The sequence below is a fragment of the Nuphar pumila genome, chromosome 9 (genome assembly GCF_984573655.1).
Source record: "Nuphar pumila chromosome 9, dmNupPumi1.hap1.1, whole genome shotgun sequence".
Lineage (NCBI taxonomy): Eukaryota > Viridiplantae > Streptophyta > Magnoliopsida > Nymphaeales > Nymphaeaceae > Nuphar > Nuphar pumila.
Window position 1 is genome coordinate 106374010 of NC_143257.1, and position 15448 is coordinate 106389457.

The 15448-nt window shown below is 37.6% G+C and overlaps 1 protein-coding gene across 1 annotated transcript in view; it reads right to left on the reverse strand.

Annotated features, from left to right (window-relative positions):
- LOC149828797 (TOM1-like protein 9) overlaps positions 1 to 15448 on the reverse strand; it is a 43156-nt gene that overhangs the window by 13406 nt on the left and 14302 nt on the right. Inside the window, exons 3-5 of the mRNA XM_090017733.1 lie at positions 12532 to 12630; positions 12326 to 12439; positions 11863 to 12023 (exon numbers count right to left, since the gene is read on the reverse strand). Of these exons, the coding sequence (XP_089873859.1) occupies positions 11863 to 12023; positions 12326 to 12439; positions 12532 to 12630 (374 nt within the window). The remainder of the gene's footprint in view (positions 1 to 11862; positions 12024 to 12325; positions 12440 to 12531; positions 12631 to 15448) is intronic.

The window sequence follows — 15448 nt, forward strand, 5'->3', positions numbered from 1 at the left end:
TCTTAAACAGGCTTCAAAAGCCTGATATGACCGATTTAGTCATGTTATGTTTGATATTGGTTTTTAACCTTGTTTAACTGACACTGCTTTGTTTGTTAAGAAATCTGATGCAGGCATTATTATTCTTCTTCTCTATGTGGACGATATGATTATCACCGGAGGCGACAAACAGGGAGTTGCAAATATCAAATCTCTTCTTAAAACTCAATTTGAAATGACTGACTTAGGTTTATTAAGATACTTTTTAGGCATTGAAGTTGCTTATTCCCCTCGGGGGTATTTGATATCTCAATCTAAATTTGCTCTTGATATCGTTTCCAGGTCTGGAATTACAGATGATAAGAAAGTAGACACTCTAGAAGTTGTCAATGTTAAAATGAAAATTGATGATGGAGAACTTCTTGATGATCCTACTCCTTATAGACAGCTTGTTGGAGCTCTTTCTTATCTTTCCATTACTAGGCCAGATATAACTCATGCGGTTCATACAGTCAGTCAGTTTCAGCTGAAATAAAATGGGGATCTTCGAAACACGAGCTTAGATTAACAAGAGCAAGTGTCAAGAATGACACTAAAGCATAACCCTTAAAAAGGGTATAACTAGAAACAAAATAAAAATAAAAATGTATTCTTTATTTATATGAAAAACCAATTGCTTAAGAAGCATTGGAGTAAAATAAAGAGGGGTTGCACCCCTTTATATACACAGCTGAAAGAGGACTCAATAAAGCTGTTGGGCACAGTCCAACAGCTCTATTTAGAGTTGTTGGAATGTGTCAGTCCAACAGCTCTATTGCTAGTCAAGTCTGGACAGGACTTGACTAGCAACAGTCATTCTAGTTCAAACTGAACTAGATGACATAAAGACAAAAATAAAAATAAAGGAAAAAAATTACAGAAAAGAAAGAAATGAAAAATGTATTTATATATATATATAATAATATAATATTATTATATATACATATATGTACAGTTTTACATTTTAACACTCCCCCTCAAACTTACGGTACAATGAGCGAAAGTTTGTCTAAGAGAAAGTGAAATCGGGGAGCAGCGAGAGGCTTTGTAAAGAAGTCTGCTAACTGATATTCTGAAGTGACATATGGCAGATCAATTATCCCGTGTAGATATTCCTCTCTGACGTAGTGACAATCCATTTCGATGTGTTTGGTGCGTTCGTGGAATGTTCTGTTACTGGCAATGTAGATCGCACTTTTGTTGTCACAACACATTTATGAAGTCTTTGTTGCTTCAACTCCCATGTCAGCAAGCAGTCGTCGGAGCCAAACTACTTCCATGGTCGTGGTTGCCATGGCTCTGTATTCAGCTTCGGTGGATGAGAGAGATACCTTCTGCTGCTTTTTACACCTCCACGAGATTAATGATTCTCCTAAAAAGACACAAAAGCCAGTGGTTGAGTGTCTGTTATTGGGATCACCTCCCCAATCAGCATCAGTATATGCAATTAAATCAAGAGAAGAGGAGAAAGATAAGAAAAGTCCTCGTGAAAGAGAGGACTTGATGTATCTGATAATACGCATGACTGCTCCCATATGAACAGAAGTAGGAGCATGTTGAAATTGACTTGCTGTATGAACAGCATGTGCTATATCTGGTCTGGTAATGGATAGATAGGAAAGTGCCCCGACAAGCTGTCTGTAAGGAGTAGGGTCTGCAAGAAGTTCTCCATCATCAATTTTCATTTTAACATTAACTTCTGGAATGTCGACTTTCTTATCATCAGTAATACCAGACCTGAAAACAATATCAAAAGCAAATTTAGTTTGAGATAATAAATATCCTCTAGGAGAATAAGCAACTTCAATGCCTAAAAAATATCTCAACAAGCCCAAATCAGTCATTTCAAAATGAGATTTAAGAAGTGTTTTGATTGTTTTAACTCCCTGTTTATTGCTTCCGGTGATGATCATATCATCCACATAGAGAAGAAGCACAATGATCCCTGCATCAGAATTCTTAATAAACAAAGCAGTGTCAGTTAAACAGAATTGAAAACCAATATCAATCATAACACGACTAAACCTATCATACCAAGCTTTTGGTGCTTGTTTAAGTCCATAAAGAGCTTTTTCTAAGCGAAGGACTTTACCCTTAGGAATACTTAGACCAGGAGGGGGTTCCATATATACTTCTTCAACTAGCTTTCCATTTAAAAAAGCATTTTTGACATCCATTTGAAAAATAGACCATTTTTTATAGAAGCTAAGGCAATTAAGGTTCGGACAGTAGTCATACGAGCCACCGGAGCAAAGGTTTCTTCATAATCAATCCCATATTCTTGGGCATAACCTTTGGCTACTAAACGGGCTTTATATCTTTCAAGAGTACAATCACTCTTGGTTTTAATTTTATAAACCCATCGACATCCTATAGTTTTCTTCCCTGGAGGAAGATCTAGAATATTCCATGTAGAAGCCTTTTCAAGTGCATCTAATTCAGCTTTCATGGCTTCTATCCATTTGATATCATTTTTTGCTTGAAAATATGTGGATGGTTCTTCATATGAGTGAATTAATGCAATAACTGCCCTATATGTGGGTGAGAAAGACTCGTATGATACAAACTTTCCTGGAGGCCTCGAGATTCGGGTTGATTGTCTAGTTGGAATGTTAGAATATTTCTCAAGTGCACATGGAGGATTAGACTCTTGTCGCCTGGAATATTGAATACTAGTATCTCTATGAACTTCTTCATTTTCAACATTAAGATCAATAATTCTTTGATCATCATCAAAGTTACAGTCAAGGTCATATTCATCAGATGTTGATGTTAGATCTAGCAAAAAGGAGTACTCAGTGACGTCTTTTAATTTTCTAAAATCAAAGAAGCTCTCATTTTCAAGAAAAGAAACATTTCTAGACACATATAGTTTATTATTTTTGAAGTCAAAACATCTATAACCTTTCTGGTTTTCAGCATATCCTAAAAAGGCACAGAGAATCGCACGAGGGGAAAGTTTATCATTTTTGTCAGTAAATATGAAACATTTGCACCCAAATATTCTTAGTCTATAGTAGTCTGGAGAAATGTTCATAAGTTTTTCAATGGCAGTGATATTTTGTAACGAAGAAGATGGCATCCTATTAATGAGATATGTGGCAATTAAGGCAGCTTCTGCCCAAAAGTCTTTCGGGACTTGATTTGCTATTAATAAAGTCCTAGTGGTTTCTATAATATGGCGATGTTTTCGTTCTGCCAGTCCATTTTGTTGAGGTGTATAAGGACAAGATCTTTGATGTGTGATGCCATGCAATTTAAGATAATTTTGAAAATCTGTGGATAAAAACTCTCCCCCTGAATCTGTGCGAAAAATAGTAATATCATTTTGAAACTTGTTTTTAACCATATTATGAAAAGTTTGAAAGTATGAAAATACTTCAGACTTATGTTTGAGAAAGTACATCCACGTATGTCGGGAGAAATCATCGACAAAAATAACATAGTAAACAAATCCTCCTTTAGAAATTACTGGTGCAGGACCCCAAACATCCGAGTGTATTAATTCAAGTGATCTTGAAGAGAAAAAAGTTCTGTTCTGAAATGGTAATCTTTTCATTTTGCCGAGAATACAATCTTTATAATCAAATGATTCAGAGTTACAAAATTTCCCTAGATTTGGAAAATGTTGGATTTTGGCTATATGTGGGTGACCAAGTCTCTTATGCCACAGTTCCAACTCTATTTTTTGAATATTATAACAAAAAGCTTTCTTCGGCATTTCCAAAAAATCCATGTAATAGAATCCTTCTCTATGGCCTTCCCCAATCAGCTTGCCTGACTGGCGATCCTGTACCCAACAACCATGAGAAGAAAAAGAAATATTACACCCATAATCAGAAATTTGAGATACAGATAAAAGATTTAAATTTAATTTGGGAACATGTCTAATTTCTGGAATAAAAAAAATTTTGTTTTATAATTTTTTTCAAAATTTCCTATTCCTTCTATTTCAAGAGAAGTCCCATCAGCAGTAAAGACCTTTGACACACTTGTTTTATTTTTAACACATTTGGATAGACTTTGATTATTTGGGGTCATATGAAAAGATGCACCAGAGTCAAGAAGCCAAGAAATTTTACCTAGATCAGAAAAAGATGAGGTTGCTGCGCCGGTTGAAGCTTCAGATGAGGAAGAGGCACCTTTGATGAGAGGCTGAAGAATCTCCATTAGTTGGGCCAGGGAAACTGGTGCATCCTGATCTTTAGGCTCCGATACAGCAATTGCAGCTCTTTTTTCTCTCAGCTCCTTAAGTTTGGGACATTGTGGCCTGTAGTGTCTCGGTTCATGACAGTGATGACAAATAACTTTCTTCTTATCATAGTCACCATTTTGTCGGTGAAAGTGAGGAGGCCTATATGATCGAACATGATTCCCTGGTCTAGACACGGCTAAAACAGAATCATCTTCAGTTTTTAAAGAACCTTTTCGGAGACGATTTTCTTCCATTGTTAACTCTTCAATAGTTTCAACAATAGAAGGAATTTTTCCCCGGTGAAGTAGGGCCGATTTAGTGGTTTCAAATTCCGGCCTTAATCCATTGATAAACTGGTAAAAATGTTCGGCATCGAGTTGTTTCTGACGAAGCTCGATGTCTTCGGCACAATGCCACTTTGGTTCTAAAAGGGAAAGTTCTTCCCAAAGTTCGAACAACCCATTGTAATATTCACGAATAGTTTTGTCTCCTTGTGTCATCATTCGAACTTTTTCTTGGAGGTTGCACACGTGTGCAATATCTTTAAGGGAATACATATTCTTAAGGTATTCCCATGCCTTATCGGCATGATCAAATTTGGCAAGACTTGAGCATTTTTTAATGTCAACGCTATTGATAAGCCATGACATTATCTTCGCATGAGATATTCTCCATTCTTTCCATTTCTTCTCGTATGAGGCAATAGCCTTGATTTTCTCTTCTTCCGATAGAGGGACCTCTTTATCTCCCTCCTTTTTAGTAAGAGATAGCTTAGGTTCCGAATCGGAACCATCCACAATCCCCCATAAGCCTTTTCCCCATATATGGTGCTTCATGATTGAAGCCCATGTTACATTGTTCGTATCGCTTAGTTTCATAGGCATGATGGTGACTTTATATGTATATATAATAATATTATATTATTATATATATATAAATACATTTTTCATTTTAACATCAGCATGCTCCCACCTCCGTGCACATGGGAGCGATTTTGAGTATTATTAGATACTTAAAACCTCTCTTTCACGAGGACTCTTCTTGTCTGCTTCATCTTCATTAAATTTAATTGCATATACTGATGCTGACTGGGGAGGTGATCCCAATAATAGACACTCAACTACTGGTTTTTGTGTGTTCCTAGGTGAAACCTTAATTTCGTGGAGGTGCAAGAAGCAACAGAAAGTATCTCTTTCCTCCACCGAAGTTGAATACAGAGCCATGGCAACCACCACTATGGAGGTTGCTTGGCTCAGACGATTGCTAGAGAATATGGGAGCTAAAGCAACGCAAGCTTCAAAGATGTGTTGTGACAACAAAAGTGCGATCTACATTGCAAGCAACCGGACATTCCATGAGCGCACTAAACACATTGAGATGGACTGTCACTATGTCAGAGAGGAATACTTATATGGAACCATTGATCTTCCATATGTTACATCAGAATATCAATTAGCAGACTTCTTCACCAAGCCTCTCGCTGCTCCCAAATTTCACTTCCTCTTAGACAAACTTTCGCTCATTGTACCGTAAGTTTGAGGGGGAGTGTTAAAATGTAAACTGTAATATATATATATATATATATATATATATATATATATATATATATTATATTATTATATTTTATTTTATTATTTTCTTTTTCTATTTTTCTTTATTTTCTTTTTTAACATCTAGTTCAATAAAAACTAGATATTTGATCCAGTCAAGTTCCTGTTGGAACTTGATTGTGCAAATAGTTGTTGGACTGTAGTCCAACAGCTATAATAAATGTTGTTGGACTACAGTCCAACAGCTATAATAATAAATGTTGGACTGTAGTCCAACAGCTATATTAAGAGACATTGGAATCCAACGTCTCTTTTGGAGAGCTCAAAATAAGCTCTCCTCTCCCACTTTTTTGTATATATAGGGGTGAACCCCTTCAATGTAAATAACCATGCTTCTTAAGCATTTTGTTCATGAATAAAGTATTATTTATTTTTCAAGTGTTCTTCCTTTTATACCCTTTCAAGGGTCATGCTTGTAGTGTCTCCAATAGACACTTGTTTGTGAGTTATTTGTGCATTTGTTGAAGACCACCATTTCATTACAGTATACGTATACTATATATATGTATGTCTTTACCTTCAAGGACGCGGTTTCGCGATCCTTGTCCTCTTTACTTTCTCGCACTTTCCTTTCTGTCGCCGTCGCGCTATATGTGCCTAGGCTTTCCATTCATGTCTTTTAACTCAAGAACGCGGTTTCGCGATCCTTATCCTCTTTACTTTCCCGCACTTTACTTTCTTGTTGCCTCGCGCTTTGCGCCCTGGCATTTACTTGCTTATGTCTGCTTTGTTCTCCAGGATGCAAATCTTGGTCCTCCTTTACGTTCTTGCACTTTACTTCCTGCATTTACTTGTTGCCCCGCGTTTTATGCGCCATGGCCTTGCTTCTGCTTTACTTTTTGTACTTTACTTTCTTGTGCTGTCGTGCTTGCTCTTGCACTTACCTTTTGTATGTGTCCGTCTTTACCTTGTTGTCGCACTTCGTGCATATGCCTTGCTCATGCATGTATTATATCTTTGTCGTATGCTCTTTTACTTGCTTACGCTTATCGATCTATCAAGGTGCAACCCCATGCCTCGTGAGTCGTCATTTACACCTGCGTAGTCAGTATAGGATCTCGTACCAAACGAGTTGCTTGCGTAGTTGCCTGCTTGTGCGTTACGATGATCGATGTATGACCTCATACCTCGTGTGTAGCCCTAGCGTTCTACCCTCGCGGTGCAGCTTCGCCCAACGAGTCTTGCCCCTCGATTTGCTTTTGTATTAGTATGTGCACGGGTTTATCCCTTGTCAGCTTGCACTCCCTGAGTGCAGCTTCGGGTGTATGGTGTATCTCGTTTCACTTGTCTTATAAGGTCACGACACATACTTATGCACTTCGGTTCTCCAAAGATGATGGTCTTAGGTACGAACCTACTTTCAAGGATGTATAGCTTTGTAAAGCAGTGATAGCGGCCGGATCTCCCAAATCGATGTATTTGGGAGAGGTGTGTTACAACCTCAGTTCGCCTATCCGATACGACTCAAATGGCCTTGTTTAGAAGTATGTGCACGAGTAGGGTGGGGATCCTAGCGAGGTACTTGCGCCATCGCTAGATCGACGTTACCTCGCCTCTGATGTGAGACCTAGTTTCTAGGCTTTCTGGTTCAACCAAGATTATAGCGCCTTCCTTCCTTCGTGAAGGTATTGTTGGATCTCTTACAAAGGATCCATATTTCTCCTCTTGTAGTTGTACCCTTAGTCACGTACGATATGTTTGGACTACGAAGAGCAGGACGAAAGGTCTATAGTAACCTCTAAGCGTGTATTGACACATTAAGCTAAATCCTGTTATGTTGATATTTGCCTAATAGGCAAATTGTTTGCGATTGTCTAAAGGACCCGAGCACGATCAGTTGGAACCTGAATGAGTTCACTGTGGGCTTCTGTAAAGCAGAAGTGTTGGGATTTCCTGCGAGAGATCCATACCCCTCTCATCGTGGTTGTACTTTTGAACATGTACGTTGCGTAGTACGATGAGTAGGATGAGAGGTCTATGTCTGCCTCGAACATGCAATGGCATGTGTTTGAGATCACAAGAGTGATGTTTTTACCCTCACTATGGATTGACCCTGATCATCATAATTGTACATTTGAATAGGTACGATGCATACTGCGGTGAGTAGGATGAGAATTGTGTGGTTGTCTCGAACGCGCAATGGCGCGTATAACTCACCTAAATAATAATCATGCGCCTTCACAGGCAAGATGCTCGATTGGGTTGAAAGACCAGAGCATGTAGAGTGGGACGGCGGTTAAGAAACCCTCCATCGTGCTCATTCGGGACGGTTCATCAAGAGAGAGGATGGATGGTACAAAACTCCGATGGACAGTCATTAATGACAATCTCGGGCAAAGATCCGACTTTCCCCAGTCATCGGAGGTTAGGGGAAATCCTTCAGGCCACTTCTGCAGAAGTTCGGATGTGCATCCATTGGGCCTTTGTTTGCCTTTGGGGATTTACTCTCTTGGTCACAGACCGTCCCCTTAGGAGCGGACTCGGTCAGTCATTCGGGGTATAATAATATACATAGCATAATGGACCCCCGAATCGATCTCGACTGTTTCTACGTTTTGCCTTGTGAGTACCCACAACGGCCTGCTCAATAATGAGACAAGATATAACTTATACACATGATCATGAGATATGCATGTTGTGACGTGCATTGCTTGCTTGCTTGTTAGCTCGGTAGTTCGGTATGCTACTTGTTGAGCTAGGTACGCCTGCCGAGGCGTTACCCTGGTTGGTTAAACTGCTTGCGCAGTTCTGCTAAGGAATGACTAGCTTCTCATACTAGTCAATTACTTATACTAGTAGTGTTATGCTAGTTATTACCTTTGTAATATAGTTGCTACCGTATGATTGCTTATCATATGTAGCTTATGAATTGCTTGTGATGCAATAGCTTGTGCCTTACGATTAATGTAGCTACTTGTCGATAGACTGAGCCATCCAATGGTACTTGTATGTTTTGCGAGCATCCTTATGAATGTTCGTCTTATTCAATTGCTTTGCTTGCCTAGTGGATAAAGTTAGTTACTCTTCACCTATTATATCTGTGGGAATGCTATAGTTGTTTGTTTAGCACTATAATCCTTATTACTCTTGTACGTAGTTGTTTGCCTTACTAGAGTCTTGCTTACTCTACAGCATATTTGGTTAGATCTGTTAGTCTTGCTTGTTCCTGCTTGAGCTAGCGTTTATCTTACTTATTGCAGCTTTTGTTCTTTCTTGTCCTTTGCACCCCTACTAGTCTGTTGTGAGACTGACCTATTTCATGGGCAGGTGCTGGACAGGTTGAGACAGTTTGCGATGGCACGATGACGCGATGCATTCAAAGCAATGCCCTTTCCTGACGTTGCGCTCCTGGGGACCCTTTTTGATAGATGTGGTATAAAGTTTCTTTGAAAACATCTCTTTTGATTAGAACTCTGGATTTCTAAAACTGCATTACCAAAACTTGGTTCTTCATTTCATTTCAATAAAATATATATTTGAACTGCAAATCGGTTTGTAAGAGGAAGTCTGCATTTATGTTGTAATGCGCCCAAGGTCTAGAGACTTGCCGTTTTGAATCTGATCTTCCGCTGAACTTTTGTTTTAAACTCTGATAAATGATTGATTTCAAAGCTTTCAACCTTTTCCATAAAAGGTTAAGTCCACGATTTTGGGGCATTACAGAGAAAGAGAGAGTTGTATATATGCTAGTTCAAGAGTTTTTGAAAAATTACAAGATGCCATGTAAGACCTTTTTTTGGAAAAATATATAAGGGCAAACAAATTTTTAATGGCATTGTCAGAAAACATGGCAAATATGTCAATTTAGAAAAAGTAATGAAGCATCCCATTTTTGACACCTACTACCCTTACTTTTGCTTTTATAATATTTAGGATATATGAAGATTTGTCATTTATCCCAATCCAAAATCTTTATCGGATATTAGACTATGCAGAACCATTGATTGCAAACAGTACACATAAAGATGTTCCAATAAGGATGACCAACCATAAAGTTTAAGCATTACAAACAGGTCTACTAGCCTTTTTCTTTTTGTCTCAATCAGAAGTAAAAATTCATTAGCTTTTCAACACCAAGCCATGCAGTGAAGGCAACAAACTTTTGAGCAATCAAATCTATAAAACATATACAATAAAAAGAAAAGAAATACACTGTACAAGCATTTTTATGCCAGAAAGTGCTTTTATAACCAAATAGGAACTCTCTCCTTTGCTTCTTCCAAATCAATTCATTGGTAATGCAATTTTATGTAGTCAAAAGTGCCGACTAGTCCTCCTAGTCGGCCTAGGCGCAAGTAAAACACCTAGACTTTGCAATTCTTAAGTGGGTACCTTAACAGGTACTAATTTTGCCGACTAGTCGTCGACTAGGATGCCTAGTCAGCGACTAAGCTACCCTCACTTAGGCAGAAGAGCAGTTCGGTCATTTTTTATTATTATAATCTTTTTAGCATATGAAGGAAGGGGGTTAATTTTAAATGATTATGTTATATATATATATATATATATATATATATATATATATATATATATATATATGTGCGTGTGTGTCAATTTGTTTCTGATGATTTTTTCTGTTAAAGGCTGAAAGTGATATATATATATGTGTGTGTGTGTGTGTGTGTGTGTGTGTGTAAAATATTTTATAAAAGCCTGAAGGCAAAAATTTTTTGTATATATATATACTGATTATGCTATGAACAAAATAAGTGTGTGTTACAAACAATTTTCCTGTGAAAGGGTGAAACCATATTTTGTTGATTATACTGAATATGTCATGAATATTTGAATATATATATATATGTGTGTGTGTGTTTTGGTTAGATATATTTTGTGAAAGCATGTATGATTGTATACTTGTCTGATGAAAACATCTTATTACCAAAATAACTAAACATATTTTTGTGTATATTTTGTGCATTTTTTTTTTAATCGGGTACCAACTAGTCTGACTAGTCCCACCTAGTTCCTGACTAGTCTTTTTAGGATCCTACCGACTAGGCACCGCCTAGCACTTTTGACTACATAGAATGCATTACACAATCAAATAATTTGGTATAGCTTCCAACCAGGCCTCCATTCCTCACTTCTTCCAAGCTGTTGCAGTACCAATGGAATGGGCCCACTCTTTTTATCATAAAAGGAGGTAAAAAGAAAGAAATATCATCTAAATATCCCAACACAACCCAAAAAAATTTCCCCTTTTTTTGTAGCAAGCTTGGGAATGGTGGAGATCAAACCAAAGAATCGCTGATTATGATAGTGACACTTCCTATAGATATTTTCTCCTTTTCCTCGAGCTATGTTTCGGAAAAGAATATAAGAAAAACACAAAATAAAGGGCAATTTTCATTGAAAAAGTGAATAAAAAAGAAACATGTTAAAAATAAAAATGAGCCAACATAATCTGAGCAAAATGGCAGTATATTAATCCATTAAAACTAAAAAAAATCACAAAAAATACCATGTTGTCATACTATAAATTCTTAAGGATTGCAAAAAAATTTATTAGTAATGTTTTCAGAGCGATAATAGATTTTTGAGTTTTCTTCATTCAGAAAACGCCATACTGTCTAGAGACTAGATCTCATTCAGATACCTACTGCTATTCCCAAACAATAAAGTTTTTGTTTTTTTTTTTTGAGGCCAGGATCAAGGTTTAGGTTGAGCAATGGTCATGAACAAAACCTCCATAATAATATGTTCCATACTAGCAACATCAAGTCAATAACATATTAACAAAGAAAGGCACTAATTTTTATCTTGTATTTTCTATAAACAAAAAGTCGGGTAATTTGGGCTCAAATTCTCTTTGATTCATATAGGCCATCATTTGGATTATATTTCCAAAGAATATAAATAACCAGTTTCTGAGTATTGACTTAATAACAGAAAGCCGCAGAAGGAAACCAAGCATTTAGGTGGAGCCATGGTAAAACATATAAAGAACATGCAAGCCACTTTAATTAAATGGAATTATGAATAAAAAACGTATCCAGTCCCAATATATGTGAAACATAAAGCACACGCTATATATACCTCAAACTTGGAAAGTCTGAACCCATTGATGATGCAGGGGCTTCTCGCTGGTAATCTGGGCTGGCCAAGGATTGAGGATAATTTGATAAAGGCTGTGTCTGAGGAGGAGTGAATATGGGAGCAGCTCTCTCAGATCTCTGGGGAAACACAGCACCCGCTCTCTGGTACAGAGACAATTTGCAAACTGTGAACGGATCAAAATGCAATATGATACTCTACCCAGTACACACAAATGATGCAATTACATTCATAAATTTATCATAGATTAATCGATTGATCAAATGATTGCCCAAAACAATGCAGCAGCCAGATCAAACTTAGGCTAGTAGCAGCAGCTATCAAATATCATACAGAATGAAAAACAACTAAAATTTAAGCTGATTAACATTACTTCCAGGCATGCTAAATCAACTTCTTAGCGAATCTCTAAAGTTCTGCACCAGAAAAGATAATGATGTCTTACCAACAACTCTTGGTACACAGCATAGTATTGCGGGTATCTTGCCCTTGGCCCACCAAAAGCTTCTTGCCAGATGTCAATAAGAGTCAATATCTTTTCCCTGACATGCACATCAGGCTGCAAATAAACACAAATTGCTTAGAAGCAAGAAATGGATGGGCAGGAGAGAGAGAGAGAGAGAGAACCACATGGTCAAAAAGCAACATTACCTTCTTTTTAACAATCTTCACCATTTCATGGAGGACATCCTTCTCTGCAACATGCATGTGGACAATGTCACCACAATTCTTTATCAATGTCTCAAGAAGCTGCAATAACAAAGTAATAAGTCAACAGTAGAAAAAGTAGGGATATAACTTGTCAATAGGTGCTCTAGTCGAGAACTTTCCCAACCAGAAAAATAAAAGCCAGCTAAAAAGACCTGTTTCTGCCTTTTATTGTTTTTTCAGAAAGAATCCCTTGTTTATTGGAGTAACCAATAAAGCAAAACATACAAATGTTCAAGACCAAAACTTCAAGAGAAAATTACCTATGCACTATATAACAATGAGCACTGGTAGAATTTTCTGAACAGGGATAGAGAGATGAGAGGAACTAGTAGAACTTAAGAATCAATTTTTTTAACAAAACAACGGAGGCAATCATGACAACAGCTGAAGGAAAAGAATACAGTCTGCTACTCATCCTTTGGGAAACTTTCAGTACCTCCATTCGTAAGATGGTTCTTTGTCAAGACCCCTAACCATGGGCAATCACCTATGCTTGGTTGGTCATGAACCATAGCCACAAACTACAAGTGATCTATAAAAAAGAGGTCATATTTAGTTGGATATTACTCATTTATGTCTTCAAATTGAAGGTTTGGTTCATGGCAGAAGATTGTTTCCAGTCTTGAGGAAGCTATTCGCTTTAGAATGGCCTGAACAAGAGGACATTCCGTCTTGCGTGTACCACATAGGGAGCAAATATTGAAATAAGGGATGTAGTCAGAGCAAAGAACAGTACTTAGTGCAGAAGCATTGGTATCTTCCATCGTCTCATGGAAAGCTTAACCAGCCCTCAGAAGAAATTGGTGCTCACTCAATATGAGGTTGTATTCACTTTTCAAAAATATGTGCTCATATTCAGAGGGAGTGACACTTGTCCAACATTAAAAGGCTGTGTTACACCAGTTGGATCAGCTTTCATATAGGAGGAATGGGGTTCTCCCCAGACTAACTACTATGCTAACCATTTTATTGTTGGTCTGTTACACATATCCATTTCATCTCTTACTATAAATAAAGTATTGGTATTTCGACCTTTCAAAAATAAAAAGGGCCACCATATGGACATCTTCAGTTCACATGCTACTGAAGATTTCGTCTTGATTAATAATTTAAGAACTCATAAAAAAATTTAAATGTGTTAATGCAAAAGGAAAACTGTTAATCGGTAACATATTTGTTAATCAGCATACATCTCCAGCAAGGGTCTGAATCCCACTGGAGCAGCCCCCTAGCTTGATTATCAAAAGTAAAAAGGCTCCACCAAGGGGCAGCACTCAACATCTTAGGATCATTGAATCAGGTCCAGATGTGCAGTCAACACAGTTAGTAACTCAGTTATCTAATGGTGACAGTTAATAGACTAAGTTCATGAAGCAGACAGGAAACATCTTCAAATCACATGGTGACGAGCACAGCAGTTGCCTCATTTAGCAAAAAACCCTACATCAAGTGCTCATGAGTAGCTTGCTCGGCTTGTACATGTTTTCTAGTAAAAAAATCAAGGTTGAGCCAAGTTTTCCAACCTGGTTGACAAGTCAGCAGAACCCAAGCTTGCATGGGCTTACATCAACTTGGCTCCAACTCAATTATGCTTGAGAAAGAAGTAAAATGCACATGCTTGCAATTTCAACAAAATATTTGACATAAAAAAAGGTGCTGGAGTAGTGACACTCTCTGGTGTTAGCATGTGATGTGATAACAGGATTAATTCCCATTCCTCTCTCCATCTCTCTTCCTACATATGTTTATACATACATAATACACATGCTCGTATGTGTGCACACACACACACACATATGCACACATGCTTGTTTATTTATTATTCATTTATTTAAAAATGTTACCAGAGTCGAGTTCAAGCTTTGCTAGAGTTCAACTGAAATGAGCATGGTTGTCCAAGCTCGGCCTAAGATCAAGTTCGAGCCTAGCACAAGCACTAGTGACAGAAGTTTGAGCAGCTCGGGCTCAAGTTTGGCTAAGCTTGCATACACCCCTAAGATTATCATCAGTATTGAACTGAGTTTTTGGTTAATACTAATGCAATCAGAGGCAGTGGCATGCCCAGGTATTAGGCCTTGCCTGGTATCCTGGTTCACTTGGGCCCACCAACACTTTGACTGGAACTACACTACAATGAGAAAAAGCAACACACACACACAAAAAAAGACAACTCCTAGGTTGACTAGATCTGTTGTCTAAGCCACACCTGGCTTCTAGTGGCTAGTCAAGCATCGCCCAGTAATAGTCAGCGCTTCATCAACTAGACAAAGCCGCATCACACTTTCCATTACATAGTGCTGATAACTATCAAACTTTTAGACTTTGGCTAGGTTCACGCTCTTTACTACATAGGCTTAATAACATGGTCGTGTTTTAAACTATTTAGAGTTTGGTTAGGCCAGTGGAAGCAGCTAAATGACGAATTTTTACAACCTTGAGCTATTTAAAATATCATTTAAGAAGGTTGCAATGACCAAACGCTCAAGATAGCTGAAATTTCTTTAGACTTCTTTTACAACAGGATTGCACCTCTTGCTTTTGGAAAAATAAAGGGTGTGATCCTCTAATCATCTGGCTGCATTGGGATGTCCAATCACAACTTACAAATATAAGTTGTAAACTGAATTTTGTAACGTAGGATTGCCTTGACCATAATCAATAGGATTGACTTTCCACAGTCATGCATAAAGAAAGAAAAGAGCAAAGGATAATTAGAACATAATAATTTGTAGAGTTCTATTTCAAGTATCACCCATGTACACCTGACTTCTACCTTCAACACATACTGTCAACAAGCAAGGAACTTCATCAGAATTATTGGTACACGTCACAACTAAGTTACAATATCAGGGCATCT